Source organism: Salvia splendens, chromosome 21, assembly GCF_004379255.2.
Source record: "Salvia splendens isolate huo1 chromosome 21, SspV2, whole genome shotgun sequence".
NCBI classification, from domain to species: domain Eukaryota; kingdom Viridiplantae; phylum Streptophyta; class Magnoliopsida; order Lamiales; family Lamiaceae; genus Salvia; species Salvia splendens.
Window position 1 is genome coordinate 18,016,057 of NC_056052.1, and position 21,915 is coordinate 18,037,971.

General features: G+C 41.0%; 1 protein-coding gene, 1 long non-coding RNA gene and 2 other non-coding genes across 4 annotated transcripts; 1 reads left to right on the top strand and 3 right to left on the bottom strand.

Annotated features, from left to right (window-relative positions):
* Positions 1–363: 363 nt before the first annotated feature.
* Positions 364–1,988, bottom strand: LOC121783394. The gene is made up of 2 exons (XR_006046563.1): positions 1,655–1,988; positions 364–917 (listed from the first exon to the last, which is right to left on the bottom strand). It is a non-coding gene; the product is annotated as an uncharacterized LOC121783394 (long non-coding RNA).
* A 12,071-nt stretch (positions 1,989–14,059) lies between these two features.
* On the top strand, positions 14,060–16,996 carry LOC121783377 (glucose-6-phosphate/phosphate translocator 1, chloroplastic-like). The gene is made up of 5 exons (XM_042181433.1): positions 14,060–14,615; positions 14,710–14,935; positions 15,107–15,329; positions 15,727–15,940; positions 16,673–16,996. The coding sequence occupies exons 1-5, from the start codon at positions 14,139–14,141 to the stop codon at positions 16,682–16,684; spliced, it is 1,152 nt and encodes a 383-aa protein (XP_042037367.1). The 5' UTR covers positions 14,060–14,138; the 3' UTR covers positions 16,685–16,996.
* Positions 16,997–21,382: 4,386 nt separating this feature from the next.
* Positions 21,383–21,468, bottom strand: LOC121785636. Its single transcript, XR_006047020.1, has one exon. It is a non-coding gene; the product is annotated as a small nucleolar RNA Z196/R39/R59 family (small nucleolar RNA).
* Positions 21,469–21,543: 75 nt separating this feature from the next.
* On the bottom strand, positions 21,544–21,628 carry LOC121785635. Its single transcript, XR_006047019.1, has one exon. It is a non-coding gene; the product is annotated as a small nucleolar RNA Z195/SNORD33/SNORD32 family (small nucleolar RNA).
* Between the last annotated feature and the right edge of the window lie 287 nt (positions 21,629–21,915).

The following is a 21,915-nucleotide window of genomic DNA, read 5'->3' on the forward strand; positions in this document are numbered from 1 at the left end:
ATGATATTCCTCACAGGCAATATATGCACTACTGTCAATGCAAAGTTGCATTAATATCATTACAAAGTTGCTTAAGACAGTTAAAGAAATAAAAAAAAATGACAACGTAACACCTACACAGAATAATAGCATCCTAAACATATATGATTTGCTGCATAAAATAGACAAATAATTGCATCACCATTTAAAGACATTTGCATTGATGTCAAAAAATGCATTACTATCCATGCAAAGTTGCATTAATGTCATTACAAAATTGCATTAAGACAATTAAAGAAATTTAAAAAATCGACAACATAACACCTATCCAGAATAATTGCATCCTAAACATATATGATTTGGCTGCATAAAATGGACAAATAGTTGCACCACCATTAACAAACATTCGCATTGCTGACAAAAAAATGATTCACAATTCAACTACAAGGCATTTCCAAGTCAAAGAAAAAGATCAAACATCCCATTCTCTACATCAGTGTCTAGAAGTTGAGCTTTATCTTTGCCAATACGAGCAGCAATCCCATCGGCAAACGGGTGACCCTCAAGCCTATTCTTTCGTCTGATTGGCATAGAACCTTTTGGAAATCCAAGCGTCACATGGACGTCTTCCACATCAATATGTAGTGGCTGGTTTCCAGCAAGCTTGATGTTGCTCGATGCGATATGCAGATTTGATACAAATCCAGTATGCTAGGTTGCCCGGTAGGTCGATTAATGAGAAATGGAGCAGTGGTCTGAATCCCATCTCCCGGACTGCATTCCTCGGCTTTGAATTAAGCCTAGCAATCAAACGACTAAAATATTCATGAGAACTCCTGAAATGGAGTGATTTATTCCCTTCTCGATATGCTGAACATGTTCAGCGTCTCGATCATTTGCCTCATCAGCTGCATTCTTTCCTCTCCTTCGCTTGTTAACTAACCGTGTAAAAAAACTCGAGTCGGCCCAGGACTTAAGCAATATTTTGAAATAAGCAAAGTATCTCAAATAGTTAAGAAATATTTCGAATAGCTTAAGCAACACTTCCACTAGCCAAATTAAACATAGTTAAGCACAAAGTAAGCAACCTTTTGTACAAAAAAGTAATATTTCGAATAGCTCAATCAAAACTTTCCAATATACACAAAATATCAAAGCAATATTAAGCAGATTCTCGACTAGTTTAAGCAAAATACACCACAAAGTAAGCAATATATTGTACAAGGAAAACTTGTCGTATGAAATTTAAGTGAGTAACATTTTGTACAAAAAAAGAAACATTTCGAATAACAAAATCAAAACTCTTCAATTTACAAAATATCAAACAAAAAAAACACATTTAACAAGAAATTAAGCAAATTCCAGAATAGAATAAGCACAATACCCAACAAATTAAGCAATGTACAAAATAAGCAATAAACATTTTGTCGTAGCCAAAATAAGCATAGTTTAGCTGATTTTCGTAAGCAAACTTTTTAAGCAACAGTTCCAATAGATTATGCAAAACTTTTCAACTAACAAATATCACCCAACAATAAGCACATTTAACAAGAAATTAAGCAAATAAAAATATAAAATTAAGCAACAAATCGGTAACAATAAGCAAAAGGGATACATCGTCAAGCACAAACAGCATACAAAATTGAAATAACCAAGCAAAAAACCTGGAAATTACCAATTCGCAAAGATTCTTCAATGCCATCTGGCTCTGTGGTGTTCAAAATTTCTCGTTGTTTAGCCATTTATCTAATTCGTGGTCGGTTGATGCAAGCGTGGGAATGTGGTCAGCGGCAGAAATTTCTCATCGTTCACGCTCTGTTTGAAAAAACTGGACTCTACTGTCGTCGGGACTGTGGTCAGCGACGGAGATTCTTCGACGCTAGGGTTTTTATTTGAGAATGCATTTTGGGAGGTTTTGGGAAGTGAACGAGGCAAAATTGAGAAGTTGAAAGAATTGAAAAGAGAGAGGAAAGGTTTGAAATGGGTTTAATGAGCAGACGAATCGCGTAATTGATTGACCCTGAAATCTCGCGCCTCTAATTCGGATATTGGGTTAAATACACAAACTGACTAATTTACCCTTAAATGCAACTAAAATACTCAAAAATGCAATCTCAGTTGATGAAATCATAACCCCACATCTGTATATCTATCGGTCTAAATAAGTAGGATGTTATCACTAGATAAGTCTATAGGGAGTGTAGTGCTCCCCTTCTTTTTATCCATAAAATTTTGTCATACTTAAACAAATGAAGTTGTGACATCTTTTAAAATTTATTTTCGTTCATATTTGAATATTATTCTAGTATATTTAATGTATATTAATTTCCAATTAGTATTATTATTTTTATATAATATTGGTATAAGAACTATAATACCATTAAATAGGGTCATCTTCTAATGCTTATAACACCATAATCCAAAACAAAGACTAAATCTACACTCTTGGATTTTGAAATGAGTGGATGATATTAAAACCACAAATTTCAATAAATAGTAGACAAAATATCAACAAAAGGGTAATATCGTCATTATGTTATCATGTGATAATTTTCGTGGGTATTTTTTTATATCAACATAGTGTATTACAAATATCAACAATATGACATGAGAATATCAACACAAGTACAAGAAAATATCAACACAGTTTTATTGATATTTTACCTACATTATATTGAGATTTTGCATACACTATAATGAGATTTTTTTTGCATTTGTTGATAAAATCATATTATCAACATGTACGAAAATTAAAATATAATTTATCAAATTTCATCATCCGAACATCCTCGGAACATATGTAATTGAGATCTCGTTGGAATCCTTATAAAATTATCTTTAATGTGATATATTTTTTGCAAAAAAATAATTTAAATCGAGAGAGTTTTGAGATGGTTTTGATGAGAGATAATTGACATTAATACCCTTTAAACTTATTTAATAATTTTTTAAATTTAAAATATAATCCATGTGCCATTATTTCAACCACTAGATCTTCTAATCTAATGGCTAAGATTTGGTCTTAATTTGTGATGGCTAATTAGTTAGTAATTGATCACAGATACCCCATTAAAGATACGCGAAAGATGAAGTCTCTCAAACCAAATAAGTGTATAGTGCAATTTCCAAAATATAACATCAATTATAAATTTTCAAATAAAATGCAAATTTGCTCCTAATTTCTTACTCCGCTAACAAATTTGTATCAATAAATTTATTCAATATAAATAAACTATACTATATTTTCACTTTATTACCAATGATTAATTATCATAATAATTTATTATGTAATGTTGATTTATAATAATTTATTCTTATTGAAATTTTAAAATATCTATTCTAAATATACGTATTTTAATTTAATTTTTAGATTATGACTAAATTGTTGTTGTATATTTCATCTGCCCCAAAATAGAAACTTTTGAAACGACACGAGTTTTAATGCAAAATTAATAAAGTAAGAGAGATGTAAAAAGAAAAGTGTGTTTATGGAAAATAGGTCACACCTCATTAGAGAGAGAAAATTTTCCTAAAATAGAAAGTTTTTATTTTTAGGGACAGACCAAAAATCAAACAGTTTTTATTTTTAGTGGACTAAGTACTACATATTATTTTTTTAAATTTAGATTAATCTAAAGCAAATTAAGATCTATAGTCTGTACATCGCACACGTGTTACACTAGTTCATGTAATAATAAAGTAGATTAGTGCGTTGACTTGCCAAATCATCAATGTAAATGACACATTCTTGTCACAAATTGTTCTATTTGGATATAAATAATTCAAAACTCCACTTAAAATAAAGTTAGCAAAATAGAAATTGAATAGTTGATTCGCATCAGTCGACGCCGTGAGAAGCGGCTATAACATGAGTGTAGCAGGGATTACGAGAGATAAAAATTGGTAATGAGAAAAAAATAATCAGAGGACAAATGATATAGACAAGAGATATATAATAATAGTAACTTCAATGCCAAAAGAGCTGCCAATATAAACTTGGTAAGTGATGGGGTACGGACTAAACAAGCCCAACAGCAGTGACGGCCCATCAGCCCAAAGCCCAAGGAAGAGTATGAGTTCGGCATTACCAAAGAGTTCGGCCCCAGCCTACAGCTCGGTAAAAGCCAACCAATCAAGCTCTACTCTCAGGTCGGCAACCAAAGCAGTTCGATCTCAGTAAGAGTTCGGCCTCAGCCTACAGCTCGGTAAAAGCCAACCAATCAAGCTCTGCTCTCAGGTCGGCATCAAGCTCTACTCTCAGATCGGCAACCAAAGCAGTTCGGTCTCAGTATTCGACCGAACAAGGAGTTAGTGGACCCATACAGGATTTCCACAACTTCCAACACACCCACTACCACGTGGTGTCAGCTCAGGCCACGATCGTAGGCCATGACCTACGCTACATGCAGGACCTCCATGACCTCCACGACATCCACAACCATCATGAGTGGTGATGCAAGCCACGATCTTAGTTCAATGTATAAATAGAACTTAGATCAGATAGAAAAAGGTTAAGCTCTCTAGAGATAAAAGACCATATAGCAAGTCTGTGTTGTAAGCTGTAATCCCAGATCAAGCAATACAATCTTGCCCTCCCTTCTTCCCGTGGACGTAGATTTACTTCAGTAAATCGAACCACGTAAAATCTCTGTGTCGTGATCTGTATTCTCATTCTCTACCAGCATTTACAAACGCCAGAAATTCGCGGATCCATCACTGGCGCCGTCTGTGGGAAGCAGAGAACCAAATTTGTGATAAAGCGAATTTTTGACCCTTTTTCCACCCCAAAAAAAATGCATACCAGATCACACACTACCCGTAATACCGTTCGTGAAAACCATGAGGAAGCTAGTCCAGCCCGCAGGTCCGGAAAACAGCCTCGGGAGACATCTACTTCCAGTTTTCACGATGAAGGAACAAGCCGCTCAAAAGGTCCACACACCGAGTCTTCCCAGCAGCCTGATTTGAATGAGGCTGTCAAGCTGTTCTTGGCTGAGAAGCAGGATGAGTTCTTAGCCTTCCTGCAAAAGAGCCAAGAGCCGAAGACGAAAACGGTGGATTCTCCTTCCTCATCCGGACATGAAAGTCGCTACCGCAGTAGTGCCGTGTCTTCCAGGAAGAAGAATCCTCAACCCCGACATGTTCCTGTTCCTCCTCGGTACCGGAATCACAGGAGAACTCCATCTCCTCCATACCGAAGAGGTGTCGGGTTCGCCATGTACGGAGCATTGAAGACTCCGTTCTCGGACGATATCACCCGAACTTCCTTGCCACAGAACTACCGAACTCCGTCAATGACTTATGACGGGTTGGTGGATCCTCATGACTTCCTGGGACGCTATCAGTATAATATGGCGAACCAGGGTCTCAATGAGGTCCATATGTGCAAGCTGTTCCCCGAGCTGCTCATCGGGAACGCCAGAAGGTGGTTCGACAGCCTTCCTCAAGGCAGCATTAGATCCTACCGAGATCTAATGGATGCTTTCCACAGGAGGTTCTTTCAGAAAGCGGAAGCCCGGATTACTTCGGCTCAGCTGCTTTCTATACGTCAAGGTCGCGACGAAAAGATCAGCGACTTCCTGACGAGATTCCATAAGGAATGCCTACAAGTAGATAATCTCAATGATCTACTTGTCATTTCGGCATTCCAAAATGGAATCCTGCCCGGAGCTCTCTACAGAAAGCTCGTGGAATGCAGTCCGCAAACAGCTCAAGAGATGTGGGACATTGCGGACAAGTTTTCTCGTGCCGATGAGGCAGACCGTCGAAAACGGTCTTTAGACAGCTCATCTAGAGAAGACAAAAAGAAGCCCGATCATAGCGATCAGAGGCTTCCTCGCCGAACACCTTCCCCACCAAAGGAGGGATAGCGGTCATCCGAGGTGATCAAAAAAGAGCAAGAGTTTGCAGATTGCGCTTAAAAGTGCCGAGCAATCAGCTCGGCACCATCAAGCATAGCAATCACAGCAGCCGTAGTCAGAGGCAGGCGAAATGACCGAAGTCACACCGGAGCCGAACTCAATGGTGTACGGCACTGAAGCCGTGATTCCGGTTTAGATCGGCATACCCAGTCCCCGAACTCAATTTCTCCTCAGAAATGAATGGTGACGGACTGAGAGCCGAACTAGATCTTGCCGAAGAAAGAAGAGAATTGGCCTGCATAAAAGCAGCCAAGTACAAGGAGCAAGTAGCCCGGTATTATAACCAAAGGGTGAAAAAGCTGCAATTTCAAGTGGGAGATCTCGTCTTGAGAAACAACGAAGTAAGCCGAGCAGAAAAGCTGGGCGAACTCGAACCCACATGGGAAGGTCCATATCGGGTGTCAGAAGTCCTCGGCAAAGGGTCTTACAAATTGACTCACGTGTCAGGAGCACAAGTACCCCGAACATGGTACGTTTCCAACCTCAAAAAGTTCCATTTGTAAGAGACAGTCCGGTCAGTCAGTCTTGAGTCCTGTTCGGTCAATGTGCTTTCTTTGGTTTGCTTGGTCTTTGTTTGTCTCTGTGCGTTTTGTCTGTCTATGTGCGTGTCGTCTCTTACAAATGTTACTGAGGTATCTTGTTCTTCGAAGGCTGATCCCCTTCTTAGAACATATACAAGCCAACGATTGTGAGTCAGAGCTTCTAAAGAGGATACAAGACCACAATTCAGCTTAAACAAGCAGTTCGTCTGAAACGAACTGCAATAAGCCAACGATTGTGAGTCCAAGCTTCTAAGGAGGATACAAGACCACAATTCAGCTTAACAAGCAGTCCGTCTGAAACGAACTGCAACAAGCCAACGACTGTGAGTCCAAGCTTCCAAGGAGGATACAAGACCACAATTCAGCTTAACAAGCACTTCGTCTGAAACGAACTGCAATAAGCCAACGATTGTGAGTCCAAGCTTCTCAGGAGGATACAAGACCACAATTCGGCTTAAGAAATAAGCACTTCGTCTGAAACGAACTGCAATAAGGGAAAGTCCGATCCACGCGATAAACCTCGCCGAATTAGGACGACCAAGTTCGGTCAAAGAAGTTTACCTCATAAGACCGAGGACGACCATGTCTAGTCAAAGAGGTTTACTGCATAAGACCACTTCGGTTAACTGGGAAAGTCCGATCCACGCGATAAAACTCGCCGAATTAGGACAAGGGAAAGTTCGATCCCGGCGACGAAAATCGCCAAATTAGAACACAAAGACGAGTCCGGTCAAAGATGTTTATTTCATCAGACCAAAGACGAGTCCGGTCAAAGATGTTTATTTCATCAGACCAAGGACCAAGTCCGGTCAAAGAAGTTTACTTCATAAGACCGAGGACAAGTACGATGAAATTTTTTCGCTAAGCTGTAAATACAGTATTAGAAGCGAAAACAAAATTTCATTTTTCAAATCTTGTTCGGCACACAACTCCGCTACCCTACGAGATGGCGTTACGCTATTACAAAGGACTATTCTACTGTCCAGGGTTGCTAAAGTTGAGCCATCTATTCACAAAATCCTCGTGAAGCTGAGTTCGGGCGTTCCAGGCAGCCGCAGAATAAGCAGGTCGACGAGATGCTCTAATCGACCTGCCACCTCTTCTCTGAGCCCGGGAAGCCCTAGCACCTCGGCGGCGAAGAGTCTCTTCACGAAGCATTTGCCGATCTTGCTCACTCATAACCACAGCTCCTCTGCGAACTTCAGTCCGTCCTCGACTTGACGTCTCCGGTTGTCCCTGAGTTCGTTGCTGACTTGGAGTAGGGTTTTGAGCAAGTGAATCAGAGGTTTGAGCTGGAGTACTAGCATCTGTTGGCGGGAAATGCCTGAGGAATCTCTCAATTGAGGGACGCCGGGAAAGAACTATGTCGTACCGAGAAGCCCAGCGCCGCAATGATTTCACGACTTGTTGGCAAGCCGAGCTCTCCAGCGCATTGTTCCTCCGGAGTACATGATATTCCTCCCACAGTTCGTCAACTCGACTCTGAACATCTGATATGGTCATTCCCCCGCGCACACGGATGTAATCCTCGTACGCAGTCCTCTCAGCAATGGTCGTATTCAGCTCGGCCTCCAGATCATTCTTATCGGACTCTAAGTCCTTATTATCGGCCTCCAGCTTCACTAAACGAGCCAGAAGCTCGTCATTCTTCGTCTGATCGGCTATAGCTCTTTTCTCAGCTTCGTCTAAAGCCGAAGAGTACAGCCGTTTCCAGTGAAGTATCTCCATCTCCTTGAGTGCAAAGCAGCTATGTTAGTTCGGCAGCTGTACCGAGCAGATAGTAAAATACAACAGGAATAAAGGCGAGTACGAAAAGCTATACGAAGACAAGTGTAGAGAATTTTTCATCCACAAGGAAAATTTTTTACACTAGGAGGGCTTCAAGGCCATTTTTACAAGGAAGAAAACTAGACTAAGAGAAGGGAGACGAAATCATACTCCGCCAGCTTCGTCTCCGGCTCCTCGGTCTGGTTCAGCTCCTTTTTCCTGAGCTACCTCAGCCTCGGCCTCGCATCCTGCCGGCCTCGCCTCCGCCTCCTGATCGGCTTCCTTCTCCGGATGCCCGGCCCGCTCGACTTCGGCCTCCGGCTCCAGCGGCTCGGCCTCACCCTCTCCGTTGTAAGTCGAAGCGGGTGAAACGGGTCCCACGGAGGCAAAGATAGCCTCCAGGTTCTCGTCCCGATCAGCTCGACAACTCCGGACTCGTTCTGCAGAAAGCAGGACCGAGGATGAAGCGAGCTCCTCAAGGAGCGGCAGATTCTGAAGCCGAGCTGCTATCTCTCGGCTGTACAGAGGCAGCACGACGTCGGCCCCCTGCTCGCCCTTATCGGTAATTAGCCTTACCAGACTACCGACAAAAGCCGAGAACTGGCTGCTCAAAAAGAGTTTCTCCGTGTAAACACGGAGAGCCTCCCCCTGGGCAGCCACGGCGGCAGCATCCCTCCGTTTCGTCTGCTCTCGCTGGATGACGAGCTGGTTTTTGGCAAACTGAGCTTCATCCTGGGCCGAAATCCTAGCAGCTCTGGCCTTCTCAAAGTTAGCCTCAGCCTGTTCGGCCCGATGACAAGCAGCCGCCAACTTCCTCTGCATCTCAGCATAGTCATTGGACGCTTTGGAGAGTTCGACGGCGACGAGCTTGGAGAGCATATCGTTCCTCTGAAAATGGATAAAGAAAAAAGTCAACAAAGGGGCCACAAAAAATACAGGAAAAAAGCAAGGCCAGAAAATCAAGAAGAGAATTCACCTCGGCGAAGTCCGTGGGCCATAAAAACGGCTCACAGATATGTTCCGAAGGAGGCGCCAAGACCACGTCTTTCTCTGGCGCTCTCGGGGGCTTCTGGGCCTTCCCCTTCCCCTTTGCCGAAGTCGACTCCGGCTTCTTCGGATCCGAAGAGGTTTTTTGCCTTTTCGGAGTCCTCTCGGCATCAGACGCCGAGCTGGTGGTTTTCGGCCTCTCCGGCTCCTTGGACTCCGAAGATTTGCGGCTAGCCTTGTTCAGCATGTACACTGCCAAAAAGCAAGGAAACCAGGTTAGTTTTCGCTGCTAAAGCAGTAAAGCATAAAAAAGAAATCCTCACCCTCAGTTTCTTCGTCCGAAGACGAGATATTGAACACGAGGTCGCCCTTGACGAGCTCAGTTTCCGAGTATTGTTTCCTAATCATAGGAATCTTATTGAGCTCGCCCTCGAGCTCGGCCAACGGTTCTAACCGAGGATGAGGAATCACGGACTTCGGCCCTCTCCAGGGAAAGCCCGGAGCCGCTGTCCTATTATAAAAAAAGAAGCGGTTTTGCCATTTCGGCCACTTGGTTTTGCAGAATGCCCTAAAAGGCTGTAAGGGGATCAAGTAAAACCAAGATCCCTTCCTTTTAAATTGGAAAAAATTAAGGATTGCCCGCAGAGACAGATCCTTATCTAGCCTACGGAGTTCGGCAGCAAAAGCCGACAAGTGCCTCCAAGAATTCGGAGTCACCTGACCTAAAGGGAGTTGAAAAAAATCAAGAAGCTCTACAAAAGGTGGGGGAAGAGGGAAACGAAGCCCGCATTCTAAGCAGGCTTCGTAAACGGTGGCATAACCCTCCGGCGGGTCGTTAGCCCTATGATCATCGTCGGGAACCACCGCCTTCCCCCCGGGAAGAAGATATTTTTCGTGTAGAGATATCACGGTGTCCTTACTCAAGACGCTGTGAAAGTATTCTACAGTCTTCTCTCCGGACTCTTTCCGGCTAGAAGACCCCTTGCCCCCTTTCCTACCGCTACCTAACTCGGAAGAAGAAGAAGAAGACATGGTTCTTACTCTTTGCAAAATCTGAAGAAATTCTGAAGAAATTCTTGAAAGCGGAAGGAAATTTTTACGCAAAGGAGATAGAGTGCAGAAGAAGCAGTCGCAAAAGTGCTTCAATGATGAAGAAGGGAGGTATTTATCAGATTCGGCGAAGATTTCAAAATCGTCGCACCGTTTCGAATCCCACCTTTCCAGGATTCAACGGCCGGATTTTACTGTCGCATTTAATGCAGTCACATGCAAGGCACGTCCCCTGACGTCAGCCTCCCCCGTACCTTTATCCAGAATGCCGAAGTGACTCGCTTCGCCGAATTGATTCACTTCGTCTTTCGGGGGGGGTAGTGATGGGGTACGGACTAAACAAGCCCAACAGCAGTGACGGCCCATCAGCCCAAAGCCCAAGGAAGAGTATGAGTTCGGCATTACCAAAGAGTTCGGCCCCAGCCTACAGCTCGGTAAAAGCCAACCAATCAAGCTCTACTCTCAGGTCGGCAACCAAAGCAGTTCGGTCTCAGTAAGAGTTCGGCCTCAGCCTACAGCTCGGTAAAAGCCAACCAATCAAGCTCTGCTCTCAGGTCGGCATCAAGCTCTACTCTCAGATCGGCAACCAAAGCAGTTCGGTCTCAGTATTCGACCGAACAAGGAGTTAGTGGACCCATACAGGATTTCCACAACTTCCAACACACCCACTACCACGTGGTGTCAGCTCAGGCCACGATCGTAGGCCATGACCTACGCTACATGCAGGACCTCCATGACCTCCACGACATCCACAACCATCATGAGTGGTGATGCAAGCCACGATCTTAGTTCAATGTATAAATAGAACTTAGATCAGATAGAAAAAGGTTAAGCTCTCTAGAGATAAAAGACCATATAGCAAGTCTGTGTTGTAAGCTGTAATCCCAGATCAAGCAATACAATCTTGCCCTCCCTTCTTCCCGTGGACGTAGATTTACTTCAGTAAATCGAACCACGTAAAATCTCTGTGTCGTGATCTGTATTCTCATTCTCTACCAGCATTTACAAACGCCAGAAATTCGCGGATCCATCACTGGGATGGGGTACGGACTAAACAAGCCCAACAGCAGTGACGGCCCATCAGCCCAAAGCCCAAGGAAGAGTATGAGTTCGGCATTACCAAAGAGTTCGGCCCCAGCCTACAGCTCGGTAAAAGCCAACCAATCAAGCTCTACTCTCAGGTCGGCAACCAAAGCAGTTCGGTCTCAGTAAGAGTTCGGCCTCAGCCTACAGCTCGGTAAAAGCCAACCAATCAAGCTCTGCTCTCAGGTCGGCATCAAGCTCTACTCTCAGATCGGCAACCAAAGCAGTTCGGTCTCAGTATTCGACCGAACAAGGAGTTAGTGGACCCATACAGGATTTCCACAACTTCCAACACACCCACTACCACGTGGTGTCAGCTCAGGCCACGATCGTAGGCCATGACCTACGCTACATGCAGGACCTCCATGACCTCCACGACATCCACAACCATCATGAGTGGTGATGCAAGCCACGATCTTAGTTCAATGTATAAATAGAACTTAGATCAGATAGAAAAAGGTTAAGCTCTCTAGAGATAAAAGACCATATAGCAAGTCTGTGTTGTAAGCTGTAATCCCAGATCAAGCAATACAATCTTGCCCTCCCTTCTTCCCGTGGACGTAGATTTACTTCAGTAAATCGAACCACGTAAAATCTCTGTGTCGTGATCTGTATTCTCATTCTCTACCAGCATTTACAAACGCCAGAAATTCGCGGATCCATCAGTAAGGGCTTTGGGTTTTAGCAATCCCCTCTCTTGTGTGAGATATTTGCAGCTACTGTATATAAAGTTGTTGGTTTGGTTGCTTAGAGCATCTGCAACGGTGGACGGACGTCGTCCGTCCGTCCGTGCCAGCGGCACGGAGGAGGTCGTCCGCTGCTGCGCTCGCGCCGCTGGCACGGACGGCGCCGCTCGATGCATCGAGCACGTCCGTGCCAGCGAGCAGGTGACGTGGCGGCACGCGATGCCGTTGCCTTTTTAAATTTTTATTTTTTTTAAAAAAAAATTCGGTATTTAATTTTAAAAATTGATAAAAAAAATAAAAAAAATATATTTTCCAAATCCCAAAAATATGGCCGTTTTTTTCCCCGTTTTTCTGAATTTTTTTATTATTTATTTATTTTTTCCCCTAAAATCATCTATAAATACACACCTTCATCATCCATTTATCACATCAAATCATCTCTCATTCATCTCTCATTCATAATTCTCATTCATCTCGCATTCATAATTCTCATACATACTATCTACACCTTCATCTCTCACTCAAAACCTCAAATGGATTTCACCCATCTTATGGCGGAAGCGGAGCGCGAAGAACAAGAATACTACGAACAACATCGTGCCGCTTACGAAGCATATGTCGCGGCGAATACCCCCGCTCCTCCTCCTCAACGAACTAGATCAACTCGCCGCTACATCCATCGTGACCGGGAGGGAGCCCACGAAAGGCTTGTTTATGCGAATTGTCAACACATTGTCCGCACGTGTTGAATTCTTCCAAACAGGTCCAGATGCAGCCGGCCGGCAAAGTATCACGCTTTTGCAGAAGTGTACGTGTGCCATCCGACAACTTGCTACTGGGCAAACGGCCGACCTCTTCGACGAGTATTTGCATATCGGTGAGTCCACTGGAATCCTTTGTCTAAAAATTTTTTGCGAGGGCGTTCGTTCAGCTTTCGGTGATGAATTCCTTCGGGTACCCACCACCGATGATTGCCAACGGTTGCTTCGTCTTCACGAATCAATCCATGGCTTTCCCGGAATGCTTGGCAGCATTGACTGCATGCATTGGAGGTGGAAGAATTGCCCGACTGCTTGGAGGGGGCAACACCTATGCGGTCACAAAGGCGGCGGCCCAACACTTATCCTTGAGGCGGTCGCCGACTACCGCCTATGGATTTGGCATGCATATTTCGGCATTGCCGGATCCAACAACCGACTTTAACGTGCTCTATTCTTCACCACTCTTCAATGATGTGATGAATGGTGTAGCACCGACGATCAACTTCACCATCAACGGAAATACATACCACATGGGTTATTATCTCGCCGATGGTATCTACCCAAGGTGGTCGACTTTCGTGAAGACACTCAGCAACCCGCACGACCCGAGACGGGTTCTTTTTGCGCAGCGTAAAGAGTCCACGCGGAAAGACGTCGAAAGAGCCTTTGGGGTCCTTAAAGCCCGATTCAACATTGTGAAGGCCCCGGCTCGGCTCTGGTACGTGAATAATATCGCCGACATCATGTACACGTGTATTATCTTACACAACATGATCATAGCCGATGAAGGATCGAGGGCGGCTAGCTTCTATGACGAGGATGAAGCCGGAAGCTCAACCGCGAGGTCTCCCCCACGCCGAGGTGTGCATACGACGGTGATCCAGAGGATCGAGACAAGGCACACAATGCGCGATACCCGAACCCACATTGAGCTACAAGAAGACCTAATTAAACACATGTGGGCGAAATTCGGCAACGAGCAGTGGTTTTTTTATTTTTAGTATTTTAATAATGTAATTTTTAATTTTTAGGATTTTAATGATGTCGTTTTTATTTTATTTGTCATTTGTAATATTATTTAGGTTTTTTTAATGAATTTTAATATTATGGAAATGTTTTTATTTAATTGAATTGTGCTCGTCCGTGCGGAAGAGCACAACTGTGGGTGTTGTGCTCTTGCCAGAGAATATGCAGAAAAAGTGGGGTCGAGCCCAGAAGCTCTTAGCATATAACAAAAACCATTTCTTTGCTATTAAAACTTTCCAAATATAAATACCTCTCCAAAATTGCTTCTTTTAGATTCCCAACAATCTTAGTCAAATCCCATCAAAACTTCCGCTCTTTCTTGAATTCCTTGCTATTATGATCTCCTCCCTCAGCCTCAACCTCAACCACCCTGCGCCGATCTCCTCCATCAAGCCGTCCCTCTCTCCACGGATCGCCCCTACCAGAACTCGTTTGCCTCCACCATCGCCAGGGTTTGGCCTTGTTTGTCTCTCCAAGTCTTCAATCTCTAAACCCTTGCACATTGGGGCCTCGCTTGGGAGGAAGGAGTCTTCCATCACTTGCGGAGCATATGAGGCCGATCGGTCGGAGCCGGTGGTGGACGGATCTGAGTCGGCGAGGAAGGTGAAGATCGGAATCTACTTCGCCACTTGGTGGAGCTTGAATGTGGTGTTCAACATATACAATAAGAAGGTGCTGAATGCGTATCCCTATCCATGGCTCACCTCGACGCTCTCTCTCGCGGCGGGCTCCCTCATCATGCTCGTCTCCTGGGCGCTGCGGATCGCTGAGACGCCGAAGACCGATCTCGAATTTTGGAAATCGCTTTTTCCAGTATGTTTTGATTAATTTGATTGAGGTTTCCGCGATCTGGATTTTGGTGCTTTATGGCTAGGGATTGAAACTTTTCGATGATAACGATGTTTAGGTAGCTGTGGCGCACACAATTGGGCATGTTGCGGCGACTGTGAGCATGTCGAAGGTGGCGGTTTCGTTCACTCACATAATCAAGAGCGGCGAGCCTGCTTTCAGCGTGTTAGTTTCGAGATTCATTTTGGGGGAGACTTTCCCGCCGGCGGTTTACCTATCTCTTATCCCGATCATCGGCGGCTGCGGTCTGTCCGCTCTCACCGAGCTCAACTTCAACATGATTGGTAACTATCACTAACCTAATTTTGAAAATTAGGGCTCAATTTCCCCCTTTTGATTGTTGTATTAGGTGAGAAAATTGATATTATTAGTTAGACTGTCTGAATCATGTGAATTTCTGAGATTTGTGATGCCCGTTTGTTTGTTTTCTACTTTCCTGTCTATGTCGCAATCAGGTTTCATGGGGGCCATGATCTCGAATTTGGCGTTTGTTTTCCGGAATATATTTTCAAAGAAGGGCATGAAGGGGAAATCAGTCAGCGGAATGAACTATTATGCTTGCTTGTCAATGCTTTCTCTAGTTATTCTCACTCCCTTTGCAATTGCTGTGGAGGGACCACAGATGTGGGCTGCAGGATTTCAGCAAGCTTTGTCTGATATTGGACCCCAGATCGTTTGGTAACCACGATGCTGCCACTCCCGTTTCTGTTTGTTTTGTTTTCTTTTGTTTTATTTTTCTCCTTGGATATAGTATATACTCAAATGATAAAATGTTTTTGATTAGCATGATTATGAAGCTAATGTGCTTTGTCTTCAAGAATATGCCAAGATTCATGATTCTAATGCTACTGATCATTAATACATGAATTATGTGCACGGAATGTGCGTCCGGTTTAATATGTTATTACGTGTATTTCAGTTATGCAATATATGTGTTAAAGTTTATAGGAACATAGTTTTCTCAGATCATGTGTTGGCTTTCAGGGAGCAAGTAACCTTGCTTTCTACTGACTTTGTTATTTTCTTGAGCCATTTTTGTTTTATAATGTTTCATTTTGGTTATGTTTTGACATAGGTGGATGGCGGCCCAAAGTGTATTTTACCATCTCTACAACCAGGTGTCATACATGTCGCTGGATGAGATTTCTCCTTTGACATTTAGCATTGGAAATACGATGAAACGTATATCAGTCATTGTCTCCTCAATCATTATTTTCCAGACACCTGTACAACCCATCAATGCTCTCGGTGCTGCAATTGCAGTTCTTGGCACTTTCTTGTATTCTCAGGTAATTCTCTTTTATGTTAGTACCTTTTGTGGTATTTGCCATATGATAACTGTGTTGTATATCTGCTTGCTTGTACTAAATATAAGAGTTTGACCTGCACAAATGACAGTGACTATAGGGATAAGTAGTTTTGTTGCCTTCTTGTTCTGATTATGTCTTATCTAATACCGTGACTCAATCTTGTTCGTCATTTTACTGGTACATGCCACGTGTAAAATAGTAAGGTCTTATCATGTATGAAGTGTGTGCACTGATTACATTAATGTTGGGGTAGGAACTTGATAAAAAATAGATGATCTAGGCCGTTCTCGCCTTGAAAGTGGTATCCTCCTGAATCTTAACTTGTTAGCTGCAATCACCTTTTTGTGCTTTAGTGGTCATTGTACAGATATCCCTCTTTTTTCAGAAAAAAATATTGGTCAAATATCTGAACTTCTATCTACAATTATCATTTTAAAATGTGTACGAGTTCACCCAATCCGAGGATCTATATAATGAATGAAATATGTCATCAAGACATGAAGCAGTTCCAATTATGTCGTATGGTCTGTCTAACAGTGATATGTCGTCATTATCTACGTCTTCATCAAAATTGTGTATGTGTTTTCTATGATTTTGATTCTGAATCTTGTTAGCTACGATTGTAACTTTATCTTCGCCCTGAAACTGAAAATGGCGTTGTAGTGAAGAAATTTCGTGGATACCTAGATTTAACCAGCATCTGCTCTGCAGGCGAAGCAGTGAAGATGGTGAGGCTGGAAAGCTGTAGCATAAATGGGTAAATTGTGGCGTGGTTGAGGGTGGATAGAGTCTCGTCTCTGGGCGTTGAGGAAACCGATCACTCACGTGAACCAAAGTGGAGCAGCGGCTTTACATGTAGATAGTAATAATGAGGAGTTTATAGTTTTGATTAGGAATCTTGTTTTGGCATAGTTGACGAGGTTGAGAAGAATAAGCAATGGCGTGAATTTATAAAACTCTCTATAGGCTTATCATGTAACAGTATATGTATGGATGAATGAAATTCTTGCATTTGTGGTCGAGGATATTTTAACAGCTTTTTTGTGCATTATCTATCCATCTTATTTGTCCTCAGCGGCTAAGCCCCTTGGGAGATATCAAGATGGTGGTTTTTACCTTCAACGAAAGAGACGAACAAGAAATTATACTCTCTTTGTCCTCAATAATTGTCTACTTTGGTTCCGGCATAAAAGAAAGTGGATTGAAAAACTTAGTGGATTGTGAGACCTACTTTCTATTTATAGTAAAAAGTGAAAGTAGACAATTAATAGGAGATGAAGAAAATACTACATATGTGCAGATGACGGTTGGACTAACCTTATTTGGGTTAGGTTGGATATATATATATATATATCTTAACATGACATCAAATCCAAAGTTTATAATATGACCTAAAACTGCTTTACAATGACCCTCCGTGTTTTTGTTTAATTATTGATCATTGGATTGTCAAATCCCATGGTCAGGATTTGGTCTGAATTTTGTATTGAGATCAAGTTTTGTATTGATCATTTTCCTATATATATATATATATATATATATAGGGTTGCGTTAAAGATAGAACCATTCTTAAGTGTAGAACCTAGAACTCTACATATTTTATTCATTGGATGAGGAAAAAATGACGGTCAAGATTAAAAATCATACATATTAGACTATGTTTTCACGACATTCCGGACTCAACATGTGAAAAAACTCACATGTTGATGGAAGAATGAATGAAACGAAGAAGAGTCCATGCATGCTTTATTTTTTCACTTCTCTGCATTCACCCATTAATAATAGTTTTGGTTGTAATGGGAAGTTGTTGTGCAAATCAACACCATTGGATTAAAAGATCTAACGACCTCCGTTTGGCATTTGTTCTACGTTTAAGAATAGTTCTACGTTTAAGAATGGTTCTATCTTGATCACAATCCTATATATATATATATATATATATAGGGGAGCATTATTCTCATTTTCAACTATAACATCTTTTCTTCTTCTCATTCTTAGGCGTTAGATCAACTACATCAACGGTCCAGATTGACAATTCCAATGTGAATCCGTGTTGCATTATGGAACTTGTGTGTGTGCATTATAAGGCTAAAATAGTAATTCTACGAGATTAGAACTGCCAGAATTTGGAAAGAGCGAAATTATAGAGATTTGAAACTTCCAACTCTTCATTCTCGGTCATTAAACGTTGTACACCAAATCTTCCAACTCTCCACTCTCTCCACTATCGCCTCTCCCCAAACCCTAGATCTGTGAACAACGCGCAACTCTTTCAATTAATCGACCGCAAGTGTCCGAAATTTCATCACACATCCTCCGTCGTTCGTAACAACGAAACCCTACCGGCGTCAGGGTACGTGTCTGTGCTTTAAATATTGTTTTGGTGCGATAACCATAACTTGTAACAGTGACAACTGTGGCGGAACAATAAATTCACACCGGAATTTATTGATTTGGGTTTAAAAGCATGCATTTTGATGGCCGACTGGGTTGTATTGTGTGTTCTGACATTTCTCTGAATCCTACTGGGTTTTATTTATTCTGGGTCTGAGAGCATTTTTTGATTTGGAATTTGATATGGTTATTGCCAGACAGATAGAATATGCGAGGACGTCCACGCTCACAACCATCTCAAGTTGCAGGTAAATTTGCGGCGCTGCTGGTGGAATTCAATATCTCATATGTCGATTTTGTGGAAGGATTATTCCATGTTTGCTTAATGCAGTATGTATATATGTAAGTGTCATTATGTGCAGTATATGATGCATTATGTAGGGTGTTCTGATTTTAAAACGTAATCGTTATGGAGGACCGTGTGTATGAGAGAATTATTAAGGGTCTAGCTTAAAAAGATACGAATAATGCACCACATGGTAATGAGTAATGGATATTCTTGACCATATAATGCTTAATCTATGAACAATAGATATCATTATGCATAATCAAGTCGATTTTGTGGAAGGATTATTCCATGTTTGCTTAATGCAGTATGTATATATGTAAGTGTCATTATGTGCTGTATATGATGCATTATATATGTAAGAATTATTCAAGCAATATTATATTTATGCATTATTTATGTTTTACTATGCATTATGTAACATAATATTTGCATTATGCTGTCTATATTATGTATTAATACGGGTACTGACTCTGTGGGTTAAGCAACTCTGTCAAAGTTTACATATTGTTATTGTTTGGTGTGGGAGGTGCATTATGAATCCGTAATTATGCATTTGGTGGAGTGTATGGCTCAGCATGAGTTGTAGTCTTGATATGGTATACTAGTCTTTGTGTGTATTACATGTGCATTTTTGGGTGTAGACAATGCATTATGTATACATGTAAGTGCCATTATGCTCCTTAACTGATGCATTATTTATTTTGGACTGTGCATTATATATCATATATTGTGCATTATGATGTCTATAGCAGGCATTAATACGTTTATTGTCTTTGATGTTTAAGAAACTCAGACAAGATTCAATATAGTTACTCCTGCGTTTGGGTATTGCATTATGAATCTGTGATGTATTGTTGATATTGGTTACTAGTTTTTTGGTGTAATACGTATGCATTTTTCGCTTTAGACAATGCATTATGTCGTATGAGAGTTTCATTATGTCGAATACATTTTGCATTATAAAAGAGTATTATGAGGAGTATAGTAAGCACAACAGAGGTGTTGATTGTATTTGTTAATTGACTCAGATTACAAACTAAGCTTCAGGTTGTTGATTAAATTGATAAATATGTTATGTTATGGTAATAAGTGCATTATTTACTTTTTCAAACGCATTATGGGTGGTACTTTTTGCATTATATGTTCTGACTGAAGCAGTAGCTTTTTTGATTTACGTGTCAAACCTTACACAGGTCATATGATGCTGACTTTTGAATTGGTGATAATTTTCTAATGTGTTGTTTTGTTTGGTAATATCAGACAAGGAGCTTAGGGACGAGATAGACGACGTAGTGGACGACATTATACCAGTGGCTGAGTGCAAAAGGAACAAAAGGCTTAGAGATGTGTAGAATCAAGATTGCACGGACGCTCCTTACCTGTGCGCACAACACCCGAGGTTCTGCAAACCAAACTAAAGCGACAAAGTATTGGAGGGAGAGACGTGCAAAGTTCAATTTCGAGCAGTGGGTTGATAATTATGGTCTGTAGCGAGTGATGGTTTTGCATATAGGTTGATGGAGGTTAACGAAATCCTTGATTTGGTGGTTCACATTTGAATTTGATACTGAAGTTTTTTGCACCATTAAGATGCGTGTTGGTAGTTGACAATGTTTTTGGGAATATGTAGTATGAATGGATTACAAGTAATTATTCAAACTTATAATATGTGCATTATGTTTATTACTTTGTGCATTACTGTTAAAGATGTTTGCATTATTCAGTAATAATGCGTATTACATCCCACATAATGTAAATGACACGATACATAATGAATTTGTAAAACAAACAATGCCCTAATACATTATACAGTACAATAAGCTAGAGGGATGTAAAATATGTTATTTGATTTACGACTTTCTTTAAGCGCCGAAAGATTATCGATATTCAGATAAGTATTAGGTGCAGTACTATTATTTATGATGTGCATTACGTCTGCATCCAATGGCATTATTTGCAATATAGTATGCATTATGACAATTTTTTTGTGTATAGGGGTGAATATGGTTTTGTATGCCTTAACATGCGTGTAATTTGTAAGTTGCTAACGGCACACCCTAGGGTTAAACAAGAAACGTGTGCTAAACATTGAAACACGAAACATCAAAACCCTAAATGAATGATGCATACTCTCGGTCCTTCATTAATTCCTCCAACGTATTATGCATTACACAGAAAATAGATATCATTATGCACATTTATTTGGTGCATTATATGTATCCTTACACCTTTTCCATAACTTTATTCGGTAAAATATGTAAATTTCAAAAATACGTGATGTTTATATACGTCAGTTACACGCTATTTTACAACTTCCATATAATGTGTAAGTACTATACCCTAGCCCCTAGGCTTATTAAACTCTTGGGTTAAACAAGAAACGTGTGCCAAATATCGAAACACGGCACATTAAGAGCCTTAATTAATGAACAATTTTAACTTACTTAGCAAAATACTAGTAATTGGAACAAGAAATTTCATAATTTCAATTCAGAAAGAAAGGACAATATACAGAAACAAATAAAATTAGAAATAAAATAATTTTAAAATAAATATGTAGACAGGAAATTAGTAACAGAAAGCCTATGCAGCAAAGCAAACTGTGTCGCAAGGCCTGTTCTAGTTAATTTATGCGCACAAAAATGAAATATCAAGAAATTGAATAAACTCCTTAACATTAGATACCATGGGCATAAATAAATCAAATACTAATTCTTGATAAAAGTGTTTGAATCAACAGTAATCTCAGTCGAAAGATGGTGATTTTGTATTTGATAATCACTGGATATCAGTCAATTGACAACAAATTGCATCACAGATTGCCATTTTTTACATCAAGTTTAAAAAATGGCATTTCAATCAGAAATTGGAAAAATAAATGAATTTTTGAGATACTGATGAGAGATCAGATGGTAATGCATGAAAGTATTCATCATTCAAATGCAAAAATATATCTATATGGGTAGATTATCATCATACCTCTTATTCAGATCTCGTGAATTCAAAGACACATGAACAAAACGAAATAATTAGAAGAAGAATCATAATTTCAAGAGTCGATCTAATTTGTAGAATTAGATCGAAATAAATCATCACATAGATCTAAATCTGCAGATTCAATCACGGATCGATAACTATTTGAAAAATTAGGAGTGGATTTGGAATCAGAATTTGAATTGTCAATCACCACGCCGGTAACAGACGACACTAAACAATTTAGCAATTATCGGATACCCGATAATTGCAAGGAATGGCTGAGCGAAATAATCAA

Coding starts and splice junctions, on each gene's coding strand:
- LOC121783377 (XM_042181433.1), top strand. CDS start 14,139: ATGATCTCCTCCCTCAGCCTCAACCTCAACCACCCTGCGCCGATCTCC. Junction 14,616..14,709: donor TTTGGAAATCGCTTTTTCCA/GTATGTTTTGAT, acceptor AACGATGTTTAG/GTAGCTGTGGCGCACACAAT. Junction 14,936..15,106: donor GCTCAACTTCAACATGATTG/GTAACTATCACT, acceptor TGTCGCAATCAG/GTTTCATGGGGGCCATGATC.